The sequence below is a fragment of the Mustela nivalis genome (genome assembly GCF_964662115.1).
Source record: "Mustela nivalis genome assembly, chromosome: 19".
Lineage (NCBI taxonomy): Eukaryota > Metazoa > Chordata > Mammalia > Carnivora > Mustelidae > Mustela > Mustela nivalis.
Genome location: NC_139038.1, coordinates 17800665 through 17817292, shown reverse-complemented (window position 1 = coordinate 17817292; position 16628 = coordinate 17800665). Strand labels below are relative to the sequence as shown.

General features: G+C 56.8%; 1 protein-coding gene across 7 annotated transcripts in view; it reads left to right on the top strand.

The window, feature by feature from the left end:
- KATNIP (katanin interacting protein) overlaps window positions 1–16628 on the top strand; it is a 171752-nt gene that overhangs the window by 134150 nt on the left and 20974 nt on the right. For 6 of the 7 annotated variants that reach the window (XR_014306480.1, XM_082714557.1, XM_082714555.1 and 3 more), the window contains 4 exons: window positions 4757–5624; window positions 11652–12377; window positions 13175–13380; window positions 15676–15754. Coding sequence is in view for 6 of the 7 variants with exons in the window: in XM_082714557.1 (XP_082570683.1) it covers window positions 4757–5624; window positions 11652–12377; window positions 13175–13380; window positions 15676–15754 (1879 nt within the window). In the remaining variant the exon portion in view is untranslated. The remainder of the gene's footprint in view (window positions 1–4756; window positions 5625–11651; window positions 12378–13174; window positions 13381–15675; window positions 15755–16628) is intronic. The other variant, XM_082714558.1, reaches the window with a different exon arrangement.

Below are 16628 nucleotides of genomic sequence, written 5' to 3'. Positions count from 1 at the left end.
ATGGAGGCTGGAGGTCCTTCGAGGGCAGGTGATCCTGCCCAGGGCCAGGCCTTCCCAGGGTCTAGCCTGCCCCAAAGGGAGATGCCCGTCAGAGTGGCTCCCCACGCACCAGCCGCACGGCCCCCAGGAAGGCTCAGCCTCAATGTCTTCCCTGCAGGACGGGCCCTCCCGCCCACCTCGCAGAGTTGCTCCAAGGCTGGGTGACGTGATGTGGCCTTTTACTTTTTTTTTTTTTTTTTCAATACTTGTAAGCCCCAATAATTGAAGCACCATCAGCTAGGGCCCAAGCCTCCCGGATCCCCACGCCCCCCGTCACGCCCTGAGGTCCCACCCGCCGGGCCCCATGCCGCAGCCTGCACCCCGCCTTGTCTCCTCGCTGCCAGACTTCTTGGAGGGAGCTGGGCGGCGGACGGCTAGAGGTCAGGCGGTGCCCCAGGCTGTCCGCGGAATGTAGACAAACACACTTCGGGAGCCAGACATCTCATTAGGAGAGCCGGGGTGCACACCTCCTGATGGCGCCGGACCGGAAGTCCTCCCCACCACCCCCGTCACCTCTTGAAATGAGAGTGTTTCTGTCTCGCCAGATGTTTCCGTGATGGAAATCGTGCAGAACGAGTCATTGACGCTGCCCGCGCTGTCCTTCTCGAATAGCTGTTTCCTGATTAATTCACAGCACGCACCCGCCCTGCGCCTCCGCTAAACAGAGAACACATCCGTATAAACATGTAAAAGCGAGCTTTGAGAATCGACTTTTCTGACAGTCGGCAAATAGTAGCCTGCCATCCCACAATTGGATGATTGAAGCCGAGTTCCTGTGGTGTAGCACAGACTTGATGCTTCTTGTTGGAAACTGCGACAGAAACCTCAGTGGCCGTAACTTGGCAAACTGGAAATTCAGTTAGAGCTTCCTCGCCCAGCGGCAGGAAGGCTAAGGATGGGGAATACGGAGAGGCGGACACCCCTGGGGTCTCAGAGCCCATATCTCAAATGCAGGTTGGCAGCCAAAGCATTCATGCTCTTATAGTTCCAAAGTAAGGGTTGAGGGCCATTCACGTGCCGGGCACCTGCTGGGCCCTTGGATGAGACTGGTAGGGCCTCCACTGTCTGGGGGCTGAGATTTGGGTGGGGGAGACAGGATTTAAGCTAAAAGCTAATCAGCAAGACCATTCCAGAGACAGGAGGGAAATCAAACGAGCAATGGGAGAGAGAGGGGGCCGGATGGATTGGGGGCTCCAGAGAGGGTCAGGAAGAGCTCTCGGAAGACAAGAAGGAGCCAACCTTGCAAGTGTCTGGGGCAGAACTCCCCGGCCCCGGTACAGGTCCCAGGGTGCCAAGAGCTTTGCAGGATCATGGAGCAGTGACCAGACCGGTGTGTGGGGAGCGGGGGCAGGAGGGGGAATGTCACAGGAGCCCAGGTCAGAGAGGTCAGCAGGGGCCCAATTGTATGGGCCTCATTGGCTGCTGAAGGGAGCTGGAATTTATTCTCAGTGTCGTGGGAGATTGCTGGGTGGTTTTAAGCCAGGGGCTGCTGTGAGCTGATATGTTTAAAAAAAAAAAAAAAAGACTAGCTGCTGTATAGACAATAAAGTGTGTTTGTGTGGGGCAGGAGCGCTGTGACAGCGCAGAGAGGAAGCGGAGGCCAGTTAGGAGGCTCTGGTCATTGTCTCGGGGAAAGATGGGCACACCCCCACCCCCACCCCCGGGGGCTGACAGGCGGTGAGAGCCAGAGGCAGGAGGGAACAAGGGGTCAAAGATTCGGGAGGGGTTTTGGAAGTAGCCCCTGGGGCCTTCCGTCAGACGGATTCGTAAGTGAGAGAACTGGAGAAATCAAGGAGGACTTCAAGGTTGAGGCATCCAGTTTCAGGGTGGGACCATTTTTAAGATGGGCAAAGCCCAGGTTTGAGAAAAGTGGATTAAGAATTCTTTGGGGCATGGGGTGCCTGGGTGGCGCAGTTGGCGAAGCGTCCAACCCTTATATTTTGACTCAGGTCATGATCTTAGGGTCCTGGGATCAAGGCCCGCATCGGGCTCCAAGCTCAGCGGGGAGTCTGCCAGAGATTCTCTCTCCTTCTCCCTCGGGCCCCACCCTGCTCGAATGTTCTCTCTCTAAAACAATAAGTCATTTTTAAAAAGATTTTATTTTATTTATTGGAGAGAGAGAGAGCACAAGCAAGGGGCGGGGCAGAGAGAGAGAAGCAGACCCCCGCGGAGCAGGGACCCGACCTGGGGCTCGATCCCGGGACCGCAGACCCCCGCGGAGCAGGGACGCGACCTGGGGCTCGATCCCGGGACCCCAAGATCATGACCCGAGGCCGAAGGCAGACGCTTAACCAACTCAGCCACCCAGACATCCCTAAATAAATAAATCTTTTTTTTTTTTTTTTAAAGATCTTATTTACTTATTTGAGAGAGAATGAGTGAGAGAGCATGAGAGAGAAGGTCAGAGGGAGACGCAGACTCCCCACGGAGCTAAGAGTCCGATGCGGGACTCGATCCTGGAAGCCCGGGATCATGACCTGAGCCGAAGGCAGTCGCTCAACCAACGGATCCACCCAGGCGCCCTAAATAAATAAATCTTAAAAGAAAAAAAAGAATCCTGTTTGGGGCACATTAATGTTTAGACATCTATTTGATATCACAGAAGACAGGTCTCACCATCACGGCTTGGTGGAGAGTTCGGTTGGAGATAAAAATAACCAAGAGTCGTCAACAGGAAGATGGTAATTTAGGGCCTTGGACCTGGATGAGAACCCCCCTCCCCCAGGGAAGGGTGTGGGGAGATCCGGAGGCCCGGGGTTGAGCCCTGGGGCAGCCTGAAGCAGTGGAACAGGAAGGCCCCTGGCATTGCAGCGGTGAGAGCCAGAGGCAGGAGGGAAACTGGGCGAGCACAGGGCCCAGAAGCCTGGAAAGAAATCTGTAGAAGGCGGGTAACTCGCTGCACAGACACTACTGAGCCCCAGCTGAGCACTTGAGCCTCTCCCAGCGGATCTCCAAACCAGGACACTCTAGGGGATAGAAAGTGGGCGTTATGAGTGATTACTGCAGGACAACAGGAGTGAACCCGACCTGTCCCAGACTAACAAGGAAGCTTCTCCACGCCGGCAATTGGTGCCCTTGCCAAGGAGGGACCCACATGGAAGTGGCGGCAAAAGCCTCACGGGGACGAGGCCAAGAGACAAGGACGGAGGAGCAGCCGTGACAGTGACTTTCAGAGTTGAACAGACCAATCTGGGGGCGCCCCCACAACAGGCCCCTCCTCAGCAATGAGAAGGAGTAAAACTCTTAATCACACAGCACCGCGAACCTCACTTCTGCCAAGTGAAAGAATTCAGGCCAAGAAGAGTACGCAGTGCAGGATTCCTTTTATATGAAAATTCTAGAAAATACAGAGTAATCTGTAGTGACGGGACGCGCACGCGCCTGGGAGCGGCAGAAGCAGGGAGGGAGGGACTCCCGGGGGTGCCAGGAGCCTCTGCGGGCGACGGACGTGCTCATGAGCTTGACTGTGGAGATAATACGCTGTGGTGTATATGCTCGTGTTAAAACCTACCACGCCGTACACCTGAAACCCGCACGGCTTACTGTCTGCAGTACGGACTCTATTTCTCCATCAAGCTGTTTTCAAAGAAAGAGTTTTGCTCTAAAGGGGAATGGAGAAACAGGCTAGTGGAGGGAGGAGGCTTGACGATATTTTAAGCATGAACAAGGAAACATTCAATGCCTGCGTGGGGGCACGAGGGTTGTGGGGAGGAGGGTTCTCCGCCTTCCATGTGCCAAAGAACCATCCGGAGACCCTGTTGCAAGTACAGGGCCAGACCACGTCCCCTTGGCCATTGCAGCTGAGGTGGGACAGTCCCTGGGCGTGCTCACAGGCCACCACCTCCAGGGCTTCCAGGTCTCTGCTCTGCGAAAGCCAGTAGCGCCCTCAGCTTGTGGGGTAGGGAGTCCATGCATCCGGGGCAATCATCAACAGTGCGGAAGGGGTCCGTGGATAAACACCCCGGCCTCCTACTTTGGGAGGGACACTTAGGAGGTGCGTTCTGTGAGTCCCTGCAAGTGCCCCAGAGGGAAGGAGCTCCATTTGTGTACCGCAGGGCCCAGCTCAAAAACTGCTGGGGGGTTTTCTCCTGCCCTATCTTATTCTCCCTACTCCCTCTTGAGAACAGCTTCCAAATAAGCAACCTATACCCAACCCTTGCCTCAGGCTCTGCTTTCAGGGCACCCAACATAGGACACCCATGGAATCAGGGGCTCTGCAATTCACGTGCACATCAGGCTTTCCCAACGGCAGAGGTCCCAGGAACCATGTATTAAAGAACAGGCAGTGAAGAACAAGAAGCCTTTCACAAAGGGGAGGGACCAGGCCAGCTCTGTTCTTGCAGAGAGTGAACTCTGGCAATGTGAAGTTGAGGTTGAAGGCAGCCAGAGACAGGAAGCAGGCAGACCAATTAGCAGGCTGTTACCAGTGTCCCAGCAGGGAGTAACGGTGCGAAGGCAGCAATCAGGCCGTGTGTGAGCATCCTTTGATTTATAGAGCACAGAAGGGTTCACACAGAAATGACACTAGCTTTATTTAACATCCCGGGCGCTACAGTTGTGGTTTTGTTTTTGGTTTTTGTTTTTTCGTTTTTAATTTTTTTTTTAAAGCTCGCGTCTCTAGCATCCCACATGTTTCTTTCTGATCCCCCTCCTTCCAGACTTTGATACGTCAGCCTGATGCCCTGCCGCTTCATTTTGTCCAATCTTGTGTTTTCAGGATCTTGACATCGGTGCCAAGAACGTGAAGCTTTACGTCAATAAAAATCTCATCTTTGAGGGCACGTTAGACAGAGGAGGTGGAGAGGCCCCGGCTGACCAGAGCTTCCCAGTTGGCGAGAAACAGGAGCAGGACGAGAGCAGGGAAAGGGCCCCGGGTGCCCCCTTGGGAGGAAGCAGAGAGGCCCGCACGATGGCTGGCACAGACGAGGAGCTCTCGCCTCCAGCCGGAGCCGCAGCGGATGTGAAGCTTCCTTCCCAGGGAACGTTACTTGTTGGAAAAATGAATCCTCCCGACGGCGCGAAGGACAGCTTGTCCAAGTTAGACAAAGGCGCGAGCTGCTCGGTAGCCCCAGCTCCGACGGGTGGTGCGCCGGCGGCTGCCCCGCTCTGCCCGCCTGTGGAATGCCCTCCCCTTGACCCAGAGCTCTCTCTGGCCCAACAGCTGGAAAACCTCATGAGCAGAAAAGTCTCCGAGCCGCCAGCAAAAACCCCATCATGGCTGCAACCTTCTGCCACAGGGAAGGGCGGGAAGCAGGCAGGCAGGAAGTCAAAACCGCCTTGGCTGAGTCCTGAGAAGCCGCTGGACTGGAAAGGCGGACTTGGATCAGACGCCACCACCAACCCTGTGGGGGAGGCTCCCAGAGAGGCCAAGGTCGGGGAGAAAGGCTCCAGGCGCGCGCCAGGGCGGCCAAACAGCTGGAACGTCCTCGATGCGGAGAGAGCCCAGCAGGTGACCCCCAGAGTCTGTGATGATTTTGACATCTTTAACCAGCCCGCCTGCAGGGAGCGCCCTGCGAGCGGGAGGCGGGGCCCGAGGAAGGACCCCCTCGTCAGCAGTCACCGTGATAGCCCGCCGACCGGCAGAGGTAAGTTCGAGAAGCCTTCAGACCCGGGTGCCGTTGTCCCTGAGTGCGGGCCGCTGATTGGCATGATACCATTTGGCTCCGCAAACCTTTGTTTCATCTGGGAATCTGGGGGGCGCTGGGGGGTCTTCTCAACCAGTCGCCACAAACTCGTGGTCTCGGGGCCACGGAGGGGGCAGCGATGAGCCACATGGGCAAGACCTTCTGCATCTTAACATTGTCTCAGCTTGTCGTTGCCACCAAGTTATTTCCCCTTTGCCCATTTTTCTCACCACGTGACTTTCCCACTCTAGGCTTTGTTATTCCGCCTCTGATGGAAACATCAGTCTCTAGTGACCTCACTGTATTCTTCACCACACTGTCAGAAACGTAACACGAGTGGGACGATAACCAGCCCTTGGCACTTGCCTGGGTATGGTAGGTACTATAGGGAGTGGTGAGGACTGCGGCGCTGGAGAGGGCCAGCCCATCTAAAGCGGGCAGCTGCTACTGCACTCAAAATGCCTTCTGGCACTCAGCAATGCCAGGCCGATGTGCCAGGTCTCCCTTCTCCTTTTGTGAAGAGAAATCGGAAGTGTGCGATGTGATTCTTCAGTGTTGGCAGCAGATTGTGATTATTTTTAAACCACTATGTAGGTCAAAAAAAAAAAAAATCTGCTGGGAGGACTCACCTGGTGTGTGAACTTTGCGGTGGATTCTGTCTGAGGAAACTGAAAGGCTGGGTTTCTAAATATTTGCACTCGGATTTGGCTCCCGGGAGAGTGTCAGACCGTTTGAATCCAGCTTCTGCTCCTTCCAGGCTGGGGCTTGCCGAGCTGGGCACATCCGCTTTCTGAGCCTCGGTGCACTCCTCGGTAAAATGGGAACGAACCGCCTCCCCGCCCCTCCGTGTTGCGAGGAATGAATGAGGGGAGGGCGTCACATAGCAACTGGAGGCTGGGGTGTGGGGAGTGCCCCGGGAGCCCCAGATCCCGGGTCCTCCCAACGGAGCTCCGCCCCACCCCGCGCCGTGCAAGCGCAGACCACCTAGGCCTGGGTCCCTGTTCCCCATCACCCACCCACACAGGGGCGAGCTCTGAAATCCCTCCGAGGCCCAGTTCCCTGATCTGGGACATGAGGCCAGCCACGCCCCTCTCCTGGGAGGGCAGAATGGGAGTCTGCATGGGCAGCGTTTGGCACAGTGCCGGCCGCAGGTGGTACTGCCCGTGATCGTCGCCCCTCCCCCCACTCCCTGATTCTGCCTCTTGGTGTATCTGTGAAGCCATCCTATCTGTTCCCTAGTGAATCCGGTCAGCATCTGGTCTGCTACCGTCCAGAAGACAGACCTCTATGGTCTGCACTCAGCCAGAGTCTACGCTTAGACATGCAGAGACCCCCAAAGTCCCGTAGGGCACATCCCTCGGACTCAGGGCTCCCTTCCAGGCGGAGCTTCGCGCACCCCCGCCCCCGCCCTCTGCCTCCAGGCTCCCCGGCCTTACACATTTCTGCTGCCCATCCCCACTCACCGTGAGACCTGTGTCAGAGAGGAGGGCAGAGCAGAAGAACCGAGAAGCTCTTTGAGGGCAGAGACTGTGTCTCATCGGGGTCCCCCAGACCCAGGTGCTCGGCAGGCGGCGTGGGTCCTCTGCAGGGTGGGAGGAGTGGTGTAAAGAAGGAACTTCGGTGGCTGGATGCGTGGCACGTTGTGTTAAGCTAGGCTTGCACCCAGGCACGTTACTCAAAATGATTTCATCTTCACGCCAGCCCGTTTGACGATCAAGAAAATGTGAGGCTTAGGTAACTTTGCTCACGTCCCGTGGCCAGAAAGGGTTAGAGCAGGGTCTGGACCCAGGCCACCCTGCTCCAGCACCCACGCCTTGAACCCACTGACCCCCCATTTCCGCAGCCACCGCACCGGGGAGAGCCAGGCAAGCCGGGGCCTTCCTGGTAAACAGACCCACAGAACCTCTGGGACCTTCGAGGTGATGGGTGTTATTCTAGCTTGTCCACATTCAGAAGACTTGGTCTCATTTTAATTTCTTTCCAGGCATTTCGCTGCTTGGCTTAATGACACATTGAGAACCGAGCCCTGGAGATTTAATGCTTGTTAAGCCAGTCATGCTAAAAAGGAAAGTTGCTTAGAAATTTTAAATTACCCATTACATAGAGCCAAATCCCACAGCCGTGCCCTTCAGGAAAGCCGCCGGCCGAGCTCTCCAACGATGCTTGTAGAATGAGTGACTGCCTGAGTTCTTCCCTGGGGCCAGAGTCCTGTTGTCACTAAAGGATAGAGCCCAGAAATCCTTTTGTCCAACAAAGCATCTCATTGTAATGTCATCTGCATTTTGGAAGTGTCTGCATCAGGGGTCCGTTGGCTAGAGGTGAATAAAATTGCCCCTGCCCCCTTCGAGCGCAGGACCTCCAGAGACCAGAGGGGTAGCTGCCCATCGCCCAAAATGGGAAGGGAGAAGCAGAAAGCCAGTGGGCTCCCAGGAGACTTCTCCCAGCCCACTCCCCAGGGCTGCTGCGCTCTGCCTCTGCCACCTTCCCGCACTCTTCTTCATGAGATCAGCTTTCTCTGCTCTGTGCACAGGACAGGAGATGCCCCGTAGCCCAAGAGTGACCTTTCCCCCCAATGGCTCTTGCTCCCAAAGTCTCAGGGAAGACGCTGATTGGCCCAGGTGGTTTAGGTGTGTGCCCCCCGTCCAATCGGCCGCGGCCGGAGGCCTGTTCACGGTGAACACACGTAGCTCTGTTGTGTCTCCCTGCCTTCATTCTCGTTTCCCGTTTCAGGAGCGATTAGCATGTGTCTCTCGGTGGTGCCGTTGATTTTTACAAGTTCGAGTTTTGAACTTTGTAGTTCCTGTTTACCTCCACCAAGGGGTAGTTTTAAGGCTACCTTATATGTATAAGTCACCTTATACTAGTACAAGTCATCTTATACTGGCGGCTCCCCTTCCCCCAGACTGTGTCGACTGCAGATTAAAGGAGTGGCTTTCTGATGTCCATGCCAAGCATTCCAAGTGGGCAGGAATGTTGATACAGACAAGGCAAAGCTCCTACTCCTGGGGACTGGCAAGTGGTGTGTTCTGCTGCAGACAGAGGGAAACGTGGAGCCCCAGCCTGCTCTCACGTCCAAGAGGTCCGGGAGAAAGCCTGCACCTCTCTGCTTTCCGAACCCCACATATACATCTCGGGGAGAAAAAATCAGAAAGCAGGCACAGAATGAGAACAGAGTCCTGCCTCTCTCGTCCACCCAGACCAAGACACACAGGCTGGGTCCCTGACAGACGACGTCTGTTCACTCTCCTCGGCTCACATACAGACCAACCCAGGTTCATTTCAGTCAATGCGAATCAGATACCAATAAACTGATGTCATGACGATCCATATGGAAGTTCCTTCTGCCAGATGTTAAAGCCTCACACCTGGAGGAAAGGAAGGAACTCCTGGGGTCTTCTTTAATGGCAGATGAGAAGTGGGGAGAGGGGGGAAGACAGGTGTACCAGAGCTGACAGGTGGAGAGGGGGAGTCCCTCGGCGCCCAGGCCTCAGCCCAGGCGCTACGCAATGATGATGCCAGCCGTCCGTCGCTGGGCTGGCAGACGTGGACTAAGCACATCTGTGCCACACGTTTTATGCCAGGCGCTGGGACACAGCAGGGAGTGGCACAAAGAAGTCCTCCCCGAGGAGGCCGGGCCAAGAAGGACCAGCACTTGGAGATCCAAGAGAAGAGCGTAACTGGCAGAGGGGAGACACGTGTCCGTGGAACAGAAAGGCCCACACAGTGGAGCTGATCATTAGGGAGAAGGTGTGAGGGGAGGTTAGAGAAGCCAGAAGGACCACACTGAGGGCCAGGTTGGGGGAAGCCGTGGCGAGGAACTAGATGATCTTCATTCCCAGCTAATGGAGACAACAAGCCAGCTGGAGGCGGTGGTGACCAGTTCCCTTTCAGGCACACAGTGGGTATGTCTGCACCTTCGGAGGGGGCTTTGGAACTGGAAGGTCGTGGCTAGGAGAGAGAAGCCAGAACTTGACCTAGAAATCGGAGCAGTGCCTACCTGGCAGCCAGGAGCTGGCAGGGTAAGGTCAAGGAGGGAGGGTATTACTGAGAGAGGACCAGATGGGGTGAGGCAGAAGCTCAGGACAGGGCTCCGGCACGGGGAGGCAGGCAGTCGCAGCCATGGAGAGAGCCCAGAAGTGCAAACACTCCTGAGCCGGCAGACAAGAGACTGTCTAATGGAAGAGCTTTGCCTGGGATGTCAAGCATGAAGACTGAGAAAAAGCTTGAGTACTCAGAGTCATCGTGTACTTGCAGAAAGTCAGCTCAGTGAAGGGTTGTGGGAATTACAGGACTCTTAGGAAGGCCAGGGATGGAAAGCCACCAGGGGTTTGACTTCAGGCGTGGCGGCAACCAGGGGCTCACATGATGTCATCAGGACTCTCTGTCTGCATCTCTGGGCCCACATTCCCTGGGCTTCATTGCCAGGCAGGCTCCCCCCAAAGGGCAGCAAATCGACCACCTGCACTGCCCACCCACGGCCAACGTCCTGCCACCTGGAGGCGCCAATCGAAGCAGCCCCTCGTCTGTAATTCCTTTCCCAGCCTGGAAGCTGCTGTCAGCACTTGCTTAATCTGGATGGGGGGGGGGATCCCCAAAAGAAGATCAGGAGAAGGGCAGGTGGGACTTGGGTGGGCCAAACCAGTAACTGCACAACAGGGCCCCAGGTTGCAGGTGTTGAGGGAGGGTGGAAGCCAGGAGGGCACGGGGGCTGCAGCCACAGGAGGGAGGAAATCGGGCGCAGCTGGAGGAGGCCACGAGATCAGGCCCGGCTTCCTTTTTTCTTTCCGGTAGGAGGGATTTATGCGTGTCTGTAGTGGAGAGAGAGCAAGGTGCCAGCGGGGAGGGGGTGATGGAGGGTTCTGGAGAGAGAGGGTAATTGATGGAGCCAGGTCCCCCAGGAGACAGGCGGAAAACGGAGTGTGGGGCACAGTCCAGTATGAAAGGAGGAGAAACAGAACGTGTCATCAGCTGCCGGTTTTCCAGAATGACCCTCACGTGGCAGTTGGCCGTGGCATGGCTGTGAGGACAGGCCACTGTGGGGGCGCCCGCTGGGGCTTTACTCTTCCACAAGGAGGAGACTGTGGCCTTTCGAGCCACCCTCTGAGGGCCAGGCCTGCACTCTCCACGTGCTGGGGACGCAGGCTTCCGTTCTCGAAGCCAGCCTAGCCACGCATAGGGGTCCACTCTGACCTGTGTCATCGGTGTCCCTTATAGCACTTTCGCCTGATTATAAAATAATACATCTGGAGAGCTCAGAAGATCAGGGGGCCAAGAAGAAGCTGGAAGTGTTTTCTCTCCACTACCCAGAGAGGAGCGTATTAACACGTCGGCGCACACGGCCCTGGGCCAGGCTCTGCCGCAGCCCAGAGAGCGCGTAGCAGGCTTTTTTCCCAGAGCGTTCCACCTGCCATTAGACAGCCTTTGAAAACCCCCTCTGAGTCACATGCCGCGACAGCCCCCTAGCCCGCCCTGCTGGTTGCTGACTCAGGCATCGCCCCCTCCACCCCTCCTCCACCCCGACCCGTCCTGTGAGTCTCTGACATGCAGAATGGCTTCCTGCCAAGGTCCTCAGACAGCAAAAAGGTCTGCCCTTGGCTTGCATGGGGGTGGGGTGGGGTCTCCCTCTCAGAATATCCAAGGTATATTGAAAATTGCTTTGCTTTTGGCAAAACAACCAGATTCTAGACTTGGGTAGCGTCATCGATTTTTTTTTTTTTTTTACCAACCTGAATGTTGGCGTGTGACACGTGGTCCCAACGGTCCCCAGGCAGGGCAGATGATGAACACCCTGATCCCACCTGTCCAAGGCCCATGGGGCCTCCAGGCATTATGACAGAGCCAAAAGCAGCCACCCTGATTTCTAGAATGTCCCCCTTAGAGTGACCCTCACCTAGCCGAGAGCCGCCCCAGTTGGGACCATCATCCATAAAGGTTCCCTGCTTGCACACAGGCCACTAATGGGGCTTCCCCTGTCCTGTGTTCTTCCAGAAGACACCCGGTCCACCGAGACGCCGCCGCGGTCGCGGTGGTGCAGCGAGCAGGAGCATTTGCTGCACGAGTCCTGGGACTCCCTCAGCGCCTTTGACCGCTCCCACCGCGGACGCATCTCCAGCATGGAACTGCAGGGGGACATCCTGGACGACTTTCTGCGGCAGCAGAAGGACAGCCGCCGCGGTGACCAGCTGCCCCCCGGGGAGGAGGAGAAGCCGGAGCCCAGGAGAGGGCCGGACGGCAGCTCCGCAGAGGCGGACGATGGCAGTGACTTCGAAATCCCCGTCTTGCCTTACGGACGGCGCCTGGTCATTGAAATCAAGTCGACGTGGGGGGACAGGCATTATGTCGGCCTTAACGGAATAGAAATATTCAGTTCCGAGGGGGAGCCGGTGCAGATCGCAAACATCCGTGCAGACCCCCCCGACATCAATGTTTTACCAGCTTACGGGAAGGACCCCCGCGTGGTCACCAACCTCATCGACGGGGTGAACAGGACCCAGGATGACATGCACGTCTGGCTGGCTCCTTTCACCCTGGGCCGGCCTCACTCCATCTCCATAGACTTCGTGCAGCCTTGCCAGGTCGCCCTGATCCGGATTTGGAACTACAATAAATCTCGGATACATTCCTTCCGTGGCGTGAAGGACATCACCATGCTGTTAGACGCGCAGTGCATCTTTAAAGGAGAAATCGCCAAGGCCTCGGGGACCTTGACGGGAGGTAGAGTATGTCCATAAGAATGTCCTGGAAGCCCCTACCTGCTACCCGCTGAGGCTCTGAGGAGAAACTAGCCGGTGACAGATGGGCCTCTCCTCTTCCTCGGCCTGGCTCACTCCTAGCTTTGTGCAACGCGGGGGGTGCACGAGCTGACCTCATTACACCCCTCCCCCGGGCACCGGCCTTACTCAGCTTCCCTAGCGCCTGAGTCGGAGAAGGGGGAGTTCTTCTGCAGCGAGTTCTTGAGGGGGTGCTCCCAGGAGAGCCTCTGGTGCCAGGAGGCGCACCGGCATAGGAACTGGGAGACGCCGGGCAAGGATAGTGGTTGGGGGAGGCTGAGTCTCACCCTGATCCCAAAGGGAGCTCTGGAGCATAAGCTGCAGGATCTGTCCTGCCTTAAGGCAGAGCAGCAGGGCTCCCCGGGTTGGGGGTGTAACTCCCACGCCCTTCCAGGCAAGCCTCCAGCCCCCAAAAAGGGATCAGCAGGCACCTGGGTGGGGCCCCAACAGCATCTGCTAAGTCGCCTCCCCCACACCTAAGAAGCATCTCTCATTTCCCGACGGATCACAGTGACGCTCGTTGCGTTAGATCCGTTCATTAGGTCTAAGTGGTTCCTCGGGCACATGAATCTCACTTGCAAGTGCGTGAATAATAACAAGGAAGGCTTCCTGTCCCAAATCAGGAGCTGTCCGGTGGGTGGGGATTTACAGCACAGAGATTGAGGGTCTGGGTTCCTGCTGTCCAGACCACTGGGATTTGGGGCCAGGTGACTCTTCTTGTCTCTGTGGTATCCCATCCAGCACCAGAGCACTTTGGAGACACCATCTTGTTCACGACCGATGAGCTCATCCTGGAGGCCATATTCTGCTCAGATGAGACATTTGACGTGGACCCGGAGAGCCCCTACAGCTTGCAGAGCGAGGAGACGCCCAGGAGACCGAGCACTGCCGGCAGCGAGGGAGAAGACAGGCCCTACACCCAGGCCGGCCCGTGGGCTGAGGACCGGGTAGGACTGGCAGGGCGGGGAGGCCCCCCCCAGAGAGATTTCTCCTCCTGACTCCGTGCAGCGGGCAGAATGAAGATGGATAGCCTTTAAGCTGTTGGTGCTACTGTTTTGACATTTCCCATTTTTCTACTTCATTTTTTGGTCCTCTATGTCATATTTCATTCTCTAATTATGTTTTATTTTTTTATTTTTTTTTTTTTAAAGCAAAGTGAAGAAAGTATTCAAATTTTAATCAAAGCTAGGAGAAATCAGTTCTGCGTCGTCTCTGTAATTTAGAGGTTGGTAGTCTCAGGGGAATTTTTGCTTTCGGTTGTGTTTTGATCACTCACTGTTGTTTTTGATGGAGAGGACTAGAAACGCTTTGAATAGGCAGGCTTAGAATTAAAATAATGATCATCTCAGCCCTGGTTTCCCTTACACGTGTGGTGATCCAGGGGTGGGGCTCCATGGTGATCCACGGGTGTGAACTACCCGTGCAGGGAGAGACCGTTAGTATCCCCATTTGGGGAAACCAAGGCTCAGACAGGTTAAGTGACTTGCCCAAGGACACCCAGCGCTACCGCTGTGTGTAACCAGGCTAGAACTTGCATGCAGGACTCCGAAGTGTGTGTTTCTAACTTGATAAAGCAATTTTCTAAAAAAACGGTTATTTGGGAGAGAGAGTGAGAGAGAACATGAGATGGGAGAAGGTCAGAGGGAGACGCAGACTCCCTGCGGAGCTGGGAGCCTGATGCGGGACCCTGGGATCATGACCCGAGCCGAAGGCAGTTGCTTAACCAACTGAGCCACCCAGGCGCCCAATAAAGCAATTTTTTAAGAACTAAAAGACGACCCTTAGGGAAAGGGCCCATCCAAGTGAAGGATCAGGAATCTGGAGGCCCAGGGCCCCCTTGGATGGCCTTGAGGCCCTAAGGAGGAAGAGGAGATGGTTACAGGGTGTGGGAGGGAGTGCGCGCAGCTGGAGACCGAAGGTCGGAAGGCAGGGCCTGGCAAGGTCATGAGGCTGTTGGGGTGCAGGTCCCCCGGTGTTCACGGGGGGGTGAGAGCCCATAGGGGCCTGGCAGGGTATTGTGCAAGACTGAGGGGTTACTGAGCTCCCTGCTTCTCAGGACACACAGGAGTAGTAGTTCATGTTGATAATTGTCCTGATTTTTCTCGAGAGAAGCCAGAAATCTGGGTTTTTGTGGGAAATGTCCCAATTAAAAACTGTTGGCAACTAAGCGGGAAAGCTCTCAAACCTTCTGTGAGCCCCAGCACGTCTGTGGTCTGGATTGGATCCACGGGTGTCCAGTCGGGAGCTGACCTTGAAGCCTTTCGTGTGCCCGGCCCTTTCCGGATGCTTCTAATGGTCGCTGATCGGATCGCGTCCAGCCTGTGAGGGACAGGGAGGAATCCTGGGAGGGAACCCAAGTTCTCTGGGAGGCTAGTGGCTCACCCCGAGAAAGTGACAGGGCTGGACCTGCATCCTACCTGTCTGGGTACGCAGCTCAGCGCGCCCACCAGGGAGAGATCCCGAAGGCTCTGGGAGGGCAAGGAGGCAGAGAAGGCAGGAGAAGGCACGGGGGGCCAGGCAGCGGCCTCTCCCTGGTGACCCGAGGTTGCTGGGCATCGTGGGTCCTCCTGGCAGGCCCCCTTCCTCACCCTTCTCCCCAGGGCCAGGCAAGGAAGGGCCTCAGGGGCCGGGCTGAGGGCACTGCTGTTCCTGGGACCGAAACACCATCCCCACCCAACTCTTGCATCCGGGCAGCCGCCTTCCCTTCCTTTCGCTCCTCAGCTTCCTCGTCCGCGACGTTGTCCCAGCTTACAGTGTGGGGTCTGATGAGCCAAATGTGTACAGTGCCGTGTGCCGGCCCGCGCCGGCCGCCGCTGGGTCAGGGCTGCGCCGTCCTGGCTTCCCACACCCGCTGGGTTGAGAGCCGCTCTCTGCGGCGGAATCTCCTCTCCTTCCTGCCCTCCGCCCCTCCCCGACCCCTCCCTCCTTCCTCCAGCTCCCTAGGACGCGTCTGTTGGGTCCTTCCCTGTTCCAGAACATCTGATCGCCTTAGCTGGTGGTGTCAGACTCCTCTCCTCCCCGTAAGAGTGGCTGGCGGGGACTCAGACAAGAATGGGGGGTTTCTAGGTCCGCCCGTGTCACCCATCCTGGAGTTTCCACAGTGGCAGACAATGCAGGAAAAGACAGAAGGGGTTACCTGGGGCTCGGGGTGCATAAATGCTTGCGGAGAGTGTCCAGCCAGCTGCGCGGGTATCACTAAAGTCACCTGCTTTCCCTCTGCCCCTCCCCCAACCCGCACCCAGGTCCTGGAGCTTGAGCTGCCATCCCTTCCGCCTGCCCCCGACGTAACCACGCCAGAGCCAGGCATCTACCACGGGATCTGTGAGTATCCTCTCTGGGGACAGTGTCCAGGGGCAGGAGGACCATCAGGGGCCAGGGGGCGTCGTGGCCCAGTTGGGGCAGGCATTCCCTTGGACAGTTGGGCAGGTTGTACGTTGTACAGAGATGCCAAGCCGCGGGAGGAGTGGGGGCTGACACAGCCCTGACTGGGTCCACTGGCCCCCCCAGGTCCGTGTCGCTTCAGAGGAGGGCTGCCTCTCTGCAGTAGGCCTTTCCAGAAGGGCACTCAACTCAGGCACGTGCAAGGAGAACAGGCCTCTTCCCTGTTCCAGGTGGGGCGGGGGTGGCAGGAAGCCTCGCCCAGGGTGCTGGGTCTTCTGAGAAGACAGAAATCTGGATATTTATGTGAAACCTCCAAATTTTTAAGTGTTGGTGACTAATTTTGTAATATTTTAAAACACCCTATGAGCCAAACGAAACACGTATGTTCAGCCAGCCCGCTGCCAGTTTGTGGCCTCGGAGCACATCCCATCTGGGCTTCACGGATTCCGTTCCCTCTTTTTTTCCCTGCTGACCCTTCCAGCCAGGTCCTCCCTCCCTCCCTTCCTGCGCCGGCCGCCAGCACCTGCGCTGTGCCCGGGGCATCTTCGGGTCCGAGGTCCCGGCTCACTGGTCTCCCTCCCCTTCCTTGTTCAGGAGACTCTGTCGCCCTCTGTTTGCAGTCACACCTGCTGGAGCCCCCTGGGGCGTGCTCTTGAGGGGGGTGGCAGGTGGGCTGGGCAGAGGGAGGGGTTGGGCCTCGTGAGTGCCCTCAAGGCCTCTGCCAGCTCTGGAGTGCAAAGACCCCTTGGAGTGAGGGGCCCAGGCCTTTCTACGCCCGTATCTACATGTCTCGGGTTGTGGGCTGTGCCTAGGA